The sequence below is a fragment of the Cimex lectularius genome, unplaced genomic scaffold, assembly GCF_000648675.2.
Source record: "Cimex lectularius strain Harlan isolate CLEC.00 unplaced genomic scaffold, Clec_2.1 scaffold97, whole genome shotgun sequence".
In the NCBI taxonomy this organism is placed as follows: Eukaryota; Metazoa; Arthropoda; class Insecta; order Hemiptera; family Cimicidae; genus Cimex; species Cimex lectularius.
In genome coordinates, this window is record NW_019392672.1 from 242,550 (window position 1) to 250,709 (window position 8,160).

Genomic DNA, 8,160 nt, shown 5'->3' on the forward strand with positions numbered 1-8,160 from the left:
CGATAATTTAGAAGTGGGGTAATGCTATTTTATAGGAAACAAGCTGTCATTCTGTCGTGTCAATTCCACGTGCTTATCAACCAAACAATTAAAGTCACATTTCAATTTGGTAGTAGATAATGTCTCAAAAAATAAAGTGATGATAATTTAAATGCATAAATTACATTTTCAAAGAGCTCCTGATTATTTAATTTTCTAAATTTAAACGAAACAATAGAAAAAATTTAATAAATGTTAAATTTTTTCCTACTTTAAAAATGCTAACTATGTATATGAAAACACTTCCTCTTAAACTGAAATTAAAATGAAATGTGCTAAATTTAAAGCAAAACTTTGTACAACAACAATCAATTTCTCAACAAAACTCCCTTTGAATTGAAAAGAAATATTAAAATATTACAGCCGAATTTCTCATAAGTGTGAACACCACTTGGGAATGGGATTTGGACCTTTAAACGGGTCCGCTTATTCAAAGGTCCACATATAGAAAAATTATTGGTACATTAAGTGAAAGTTAAAAATGAATAAAATTCTAATGAAATGTATGGACATAGATAACACTACTTTTATATTTATCATGTACTTTTCTGTCTATGAGCTTTTCTCTGACAGAAAGAATCTTTTTTCTCTCATGTCCAAATTGATTTGACACAAACACCATCTTTAGAACTGCCTAAATGAACTGAGAACTGACTAACTGGATTGAAAACTTACTAACTGAACAAAGAATTGACTAATACTGAGAACAGACTAACTGAACTGAGAACTGATGAACTGAAACTAAGAACTGTCTCACTGAACTGAGAACTGATTACTGAACTGAGAACTGATTAACTGAAATGACACCTGATTAACTGAAACTAAGAACTGACTAACTGAACTGAGGTAGGGGCATCAGTGGCTGCAACAGTTTAGGCGTTGACATGCATCCTTGATTCGAATCCAGAAGCCCTTTATTTGAACCTGACATACTTAGAAAAAAATTGTATTTTCAAAACACCAGCACCCTAATATTTCATATAACCTTGTAGTTGAAATACCCTCATCAAAAAAATAACATGAAATAGGAAAAATAACATGAAGGAATAAATATTTGAGCAAAAGAAGAAAATATCCACTGAGAAAATCCAGCTTTTTGCACCTTGCAACTTGTATTTAACTGGGATAATGCTCCAAGTTTAAATCTAAAATAACTTTTACAGCCGAACACATTTTAATTTATGTAGCCTTCACATATCATAAGTCTGACCACAGTTTCTTGTACAACACTATCTACAGGATACTCGAGAGATAAAAGGCAGAAATTTCAGATGGTTGTTTCACATAATGGGCACTTGATTTGCACATGACCGACGACTCTATTACAGTTTCATTCCGGCTATCAATTAAGCATCTGGTTTTTTTTCTGTATTATTTCGGAAAGTATGAAAAATTTTAACTTTTCAACAACCACCAAAACAACTAAAAACGAAAAAATATGCTTATGTAAGAAAGTTGATTGTTTCTTAACTAATGTCATTGGTAAGACCAATTATTTTTTCTTACCACTAGCCTAATTCTTTTTTACTTTAAATAAATACTTTATTTTTAATAATTATTTATAATTTCACTAGTTTCGTGGTCCGCTTGACCATAATTTATAATTTTCTTGTTGACCATTACAGCTTGCGATTGTAAATACGCTAAACCCGCAATACCTAGCGGTCTTGCAGAAGTTTTTGTCATTTTCATCCTGGTCGTTGGAGCACAAAATAAATTTGATTTGTACTCACAGTTGTACGTTATTTAGTATTTTAGTTAAGGTATTATTTATTATTTCAGTATTTTGGATGGTGATTAGAGACATAATAGGGAGCATAGATGTGTTGGATATTGGATTGCTATGTCCAAACATTATTGATTTTTAGGAATAGCTTGTAATTGTCATCATGTACGATTTTGGTCCAAACAGACTTTGTAATTTAAGTCTTCTGTTCAGTTTTTTGCTTCAGTCTCATGTGGGGATTCCATGTCAACTACTCTAGATAAGTCTACCATCACTTGTGCTGAAGTTGATAATTGCTTTTTTTATGTAAAAGTGATTAGGGTGTATTGAACCTTATTAATTTTCTTACAGTTTTAGCACCAATCTTTGATAAACATAGTGTCTGTGTCTGTTTATTAGAAGGTTTGGTTGTTTGAAGTACTTTTCTTAGTAAAGTAATGGAAATAATGTCGGGAAAAATAAAATTATTCGGTTATGAGAGATGTCTGGTTATTAACAGTGTCTGAGTAAATTTGACTGTAGATTAATATATTAAGTAAAATTAGACTTTTTAGGCAAATACATAAATTTTACTCTCCATAAACATCAAAAAATCAAGTACAACATTGACGAGATTTAATCAACTCTTAAATTGAAACCGTGCAAATCATTGTAGTATTAATTGTTTCTAATTTTCAGTTTTTTCTTTTTACATGCGTATTAATCATTCTAACCTTCTTACCATTGATCAAAGCATATATATTGCAAAATAATAAAAAGGTTTCTTTTTATCCCATGCGTTCACAGACAAGAAGGAATTGGATATGGAAAAGAAGGTCATTTCTCCAAAGACTGACCAAAGCCTGTCTTTTTTAGAAATAAAAATGGTTTTAAAATGCTGTATTAATATTATATGATTTTAGATTTAAAACATCTTTATTTCACATGGTTTAAAGTTTTTGAAAACTGAAAAAATAAATTAGATTCAAAACAGAACAAGTTATATTTCTATTTTTGTGTGTTATACCAAATTAATTGAATTGAGCCTTAGGTTTTATAATAAAAAGTGCTAAATTGTTATAATTGTAGGTACAAATAATTACATATTAATTATTTGTAAAACTGAAAATTGCATAATTTTTGAAAGATTCACTTGAAAAATTTTCATGTGTAACATTACTTCACTCTTAGATTATTCTAGTTCCTCAACTTAACTTTAATATAAATTTTCAATACAAAGTTATTATGGCCGTTATTAAAACATTTATTAATAGGTGCCTATGACTAACAAAACTTGTGTTCCATTCACATAGATATAGTACTATAAGAAGAAGTTTTTGTAATATAGTGATATATTTTTTGGAGATCTTCTAAGATACCTGAAAAAATTGCCAAATTATTCATAATAGCCAGAAGACAATTATTTTAACTTACTTAAAGCAGAAACCGTCGCCGAAGTGGAATCTCATCAGCATATTCTTCCTGGAAAGGCATAACCGGTGGGATCGAATCCCGGCCCTGAGAGTAAAACCCATCAGTATGTTGAACATATAATTTAGGAAAAATGATTACTCACAAATCGTTTGGACACCATAAAACGTTTGTGTTGCCTTGGCCATGCAACTTCCCTTTCACGTGATGGATGAGAATAGTAATCAACTCTGTCGTACCAAGGTCCTTAAAACAAAATTATAATATTTAGTTAGTTTTTAAAAATTAAAACAATAATAACAAACCATTGTCATCAGATAGAACTGGCATTTCATCTTCCTCATCATATGGATCATTTTCATGTAAAGAATATCTGGGATAAACAATTTCATTAGAGAGATGTATATCTGAAATAAAGAATATAAAGGTTTTTACCTTGGATTTGCAAGTTTCCGATTTGGCTTTTCCATATTTTCCCAGACTTTTAACAAAACGAGAAGCTCTTCGGGGGTGAGCGAGTCCTCCCTCTTCCATTCCTGGTCTTTTGAACTTTTTTCCTTAATTTCCCTCTTTTCCCTTGATTCCATTATGTTGTAGTAGGGAAGGTCAAGATTGTAAGCTGCAAAAGGTAACGGACAATAAGAAAAATGTTTTACCGACAATATTGAATAAATTACCAGGTTCGTTATGGAGGTTCTGCGAGAGATCGAGGTTCCTTAGAAGCATGTTGTAATACAAGTCCCGGCTAATGTGCGATTGTGGCTCTCTTCCTTGTCCAAGTTGGTTGTTGTTATAAACATGCTCTTCTAAATCTGAGACCAGGGTCGGCATAGGTTCTTCCTCATCAACTAGCGAATTGTCATCTAATTCGGCTGCTGAAAACACAGGAAAAACAAAGTCTTTTACGACTGTAAAAAATACTACAGTAATAATTACATTCATTTTGTTTCCACATGCAAATGAAGCTGCAATAAAAATTATATAAATACCTCGTTTTTCGTTTTTAGTACTTCCAAAATTATTAATCGCCCTATTTTGCTGATTTCCAAACATGATGAATTCTTGTGCCCTTTTTACTATAAAGGAAAAATACTATTACTTAAAAACAATTTTATTGGGATTGTAATTTACATAAAAGCATAAATAAAAACCTTTATTTGTTCTGACGGGAGTGTGGAATTGTGCATCTTTCATATCCTCTAAAAGGCTTGTCGGCAATGCCAGTGACACGGCACACAAACCGAATATCAGAAATATTGTGTCATAGAAAATCATTTCTGAAATTATGCAAACAGCAAATAATTATTATAAATATATNATATATATATCCTTATTAATTAATTTAAAAAACAAACAGATTGTCTATCTTCTCCTCATAACACAGCCCTATTAATTTTTGTCCTAAAGTTAAAAATCTCAGTGTTATTTTTAACACCAAGCTTACATGATTATGTATGCTCTTGTTATTAAAAAAGTCAACTCAAGCCTCCATTCTCTTCGACGCCTTAGCTTTTTCACTCCATAGAAAACTTAAAACACTTAAAATAGCTCTCCTTACTAAATCCCTAATAATTCATTTATTCTCTTACTGTAGCGCTGTTTTCCTTATACTTTCAATCTGCTCATCACCTTAAATTGCTTGTTATTCCTGCGTTAGATACTTACTGCTATGATCTTAAACCAAGAGATCATATTTCTTCCTACTATTAATGTCTTCAGCAATCTTAACATTCAAACCACTTGTAAACTTAGTTTTAATGTACTGATTTAAAATTAATCAAATGTCCTCAATATTGATCAATTTTTTTCCCCAAATTCCTTATTCAAATGCACCAAGACTTCAACACTCCTTTCAAGCTTAACCCTTATCCATCAAAATTGCAGGGGCTAGACTATGGAATTTCCTTCTTCGGGAGGTAAGTCCTCCTTCCTCACCGGCTTGTTTCAGATCCATGGCATCTGAGTTTTTAAAAACGACATGAAACCCACATCTGCCAACTGAGGATTTTCCTTGCATTAATCACAGCGCCCCTTTAAAACCCTTCTCTAACCAGGTTTAAAACCTTGGTGTGACTTTTAATACAGTTTATCTTGGGATGATTATGTAGGCTTTCCTGCTAGAAGGGTGATTAGATTAGATTTTACAAGAGCCAGGCTCTTTATGACCTGCACACCATGACCATTTTTTTTTTTTTTTTTTTTTTTTTTTTTTTTTTTTTTTTTTTTTTTTTTTTTTTTTTTTTTTTTTNTTTTTTTTTTTAAATTAAGTAGAGCTCCTCGTTAAGCTTAAGGCTTTTTACCAGACCCCAAAATTTTTTCAAGGGTTCCTGTGTGTATCCTTCAGGCCCTGGCTTTTCCACTTACAGGATTAGGAATCTCAGCCTTCATAGGCCTTCACACTAACAGAGGACGTGTTTCGCTATTTCTTCTTCTTCTTGGCAATATCTGCATAGGCTTGTTTTTGTCACTCTGTGTCTATACAGATGCCTCCAGAGTCTGCAGTGTCCTCTCAGCAGTCCAACTATTATTTTAATCTATCATGTTCTAGATTTAGTAGTTCTGCTGTTAGTATCTGCAATGCTATTTTGATATACTTTTTACTCCGTCCTAGGCTACATGGAAACTCCCTTGAATGGAGGACTTATTTTTAATCAGTTGTCTAATGTATCCACATTTTTGGCAGTTTGGTAAACCACAAAAGGGTTCAGAGTCAATAAGTGTCTTCATGGGCCTTTTCTTGACCAATTTATCAGCTTCACTGCCTCTCTGCCCAAGGCAAGGGCAATTTTGTTATTTTCCCCAATGTCTGGCAGGGCTCTAGTGCAGTCCCAAATGAATCTGGCAATTGCCTTCAATACCACCTGACTATCCGAATAGATGGCTATGCTTCTATTGACAACACCCAGCCTTTTTATTTTCCTGGCGCAATATTCAATAGCCACAATTTCCACTTCAAAGAAGCTTATATCAATTTTGGTCCTTGGTTTATTTCCATAAATGCCAGTTCCTAACCCATATTCGCTTTTGGAGCCATCAGTAAACCAGATATGGTAGGCATTAATTGGGATACCTTTCTACCATTCTGGTCTACAAAGTGTTTTGCTTAGAAATTTTTTCTCAAAACTGAATTTAGCAGTCATGACATCAACTGATACCCCCAGAGTTCTGTCTAGCTGGAGCTTCCTCAAAGCCTCAAAGGTGGACAGGACTTTAAATTCACTTTGGAAAAATCATAAATTTATCTCCCCGACACTAAATCTTAGACTAGTCCAAACTCTTATTTTACCATATTACAGAAATATCTGCTCTTTTTCACTTAATTACACTTCTACTAAAAAAATTAGAATACTTTTTAATAATTGCACAAGATTTGTATTAAGTTTACGAAGAAGAATGAATACTATATCAATTCATACAAATTTTGTTCATTATTATTTCTTGTTATTTTTTGTAACATTTTTATTATTTATTTTATATTTTTCTACTGTGTAATGGGGTGAAATTTTTTGAATAAATATATTTATATTTCTTTTTTTCTTTCCTCTTCCATTTCTTTCCATTTCCTTTTATCTTCTTTCTCTTTCTGATTTTTCTTTCTTAATGTGATTTCGGAATTCGATTATACGTAATTAATATTCTAAAGAATATATTATTTTCATTATTGTTCGGTATATTTTAGTATGTTTTACTATCGATATTACTACTAAATGATGTCCTTTATGATGAAATTTGTTTGAAAATTGGCATTCTTGGCCAGGTTCATAGATTCAGTCCGTCGATTGAATCTGTATCTCTGTGTGATTGTACAAAAGAAGTAAAGCAGTCATGGTTAAACAGGTATCAATCTTCAGACTTAATCATGTAAAATTGACTGAAAATCTCAATTAGTACATGCCTTGAGGATGTCAATAAATTTGATGAAACTTTAGCTTACTTAAAAAAATAATTTTACATTTACATTCCATATCTACCTGACGGAGCATCCCAATCATAATAAATTTTACTGTTTATAACACTTTTTTTTAAAGAGCTTGTATAAATTGTATAAATTTGCTGAAAAGGGGCAACAGAAGAGCCTGAAACCAGTCCAAACTAGTCCAAAAGTAAAAATGTTAAAACGCTCATAGTTTATCAAGGATTGTAATAATCCTCATCAGTTTACAATAAACATCTGGAGGAAAAAAAGCTATGTATATCCCCTATTAAAATAAATAATTATTTAAATAAATAAAATAAAAATTATTTGAACTACCTTCAAGAAGGCGTAGAAATGATAAAATTAATGTAATTATTGCTGTATTGTGTAATACTTGACCTACACCCATTTTCAAAGGTTTCGTCGAGTTTTGATGTACTTTCGATGAAGAGAATACAAGAAATCAAAAGAAAACAATTTCACCCTGGTTGAAATGTGACAAAAGCCGCAACAAAAAAAGTACAAAATACAAGACAACGTAACAGGTGTTTGCTCGAATGTCGCAATGGGTCTTTCTAAAATGAAGCCCCGACAAGACGGAAGCGGCCAAGGGTCGACATTTCCGAATCGACTGTACGTAAAACATATCGAATTTACAAAATTCCAATGTGAGAATGTGGTAAATCAGGAAATATCTGTTGAATATAAGAAACGGATGGTATTTACCTGTTGGATGTCGCAGATTTGACAGGGGGACCGGATCGATACGAAGAGAGATCCACTTCTGCGCTCATCCGTTTTGCACCTTTACGCCCCTCGCCGTCATACGTTTTAACCCCGAGTTCACAATTTTAAGGAGAAAGTTTTCACAAAAAAAAAGCGGTGCTTTTAATTTTCAATTTCCAGTTGAATTTGACCACATCCGACTATAAAACCTTTGCCACATATAATGTACACTAGGCAGTAATCGTCCATTGCAAAAGACCTATTTTTTTTATAAACGAATTGAGTTTACAATGAAAATTATAATTTTATTTACAAAATGTATAGAATTTAGAAGACTTGTAAG

General features: G+C 32.1%; 1 protein-coding gene across 1 annotated transcript; it reads right to left on the minus strand.

Moving 5' to 3' along the window:
* Positions 1 to 3,105: 3,105 nt before the first annotated feature.
* On the minus strand, positions 3,106 to 7,918 carry LOC106667027. Its single transcript, XM_014394621.2, has 9 exons — positions 7,818 to 7,918; positions 4,327 to 4,452; positions 4,165 to 4,251; positions 3,853 to 4,050; positions 3,611 to 3,794; positions 3,481 to 3,548; positions 3,321 to 3,421; positions 3,179 to 3,262; positions 3,106 to 3,123 (listed from the first exon to the last, which is right to left on the minus strand). The coding sequence occupies exons 2-8, from the start codon at positions 4,448 to 4,450 to the stop codon at positions 3,179 to 3,181; spliced, it is 846 nt and encodes a 281-aa protein (XP_014250107.1). The 5' UTR covers positions 4,451 to 4,452; positions 7,818 to 7,918; the 3' UTR covers positions 3,106 to 3,123.
* Between the last annotated feature and the right edge of the window lie 242 nt (positions 7,919 to 8,160).

Excerpts from the sequence above, each read along its gene's own strand:
- LOC106667027 (XM_014394621.2), bottom strand. The coding sequence starts at position 4,450 with ATGATTTTCTATGACACAATATTTCTGATATTCGGTTTGTGTGCCGTG. Across the intron at positions 4,252-4,326 it reads TCCCGTCAGAACAAATAAAG|TAAAAAGGGCACAAGAATTC; the intron begins GTTTTTATTTAT and ends TTTCCTTTATAG. Across the intron at positions 4,051-4,164 it reads TACTAAAAACGAAAAACGAG|CAGCCGAATTAGATGACAAT; the intron begins GTATTTATATAA and ends CTGTGTTTTCAG.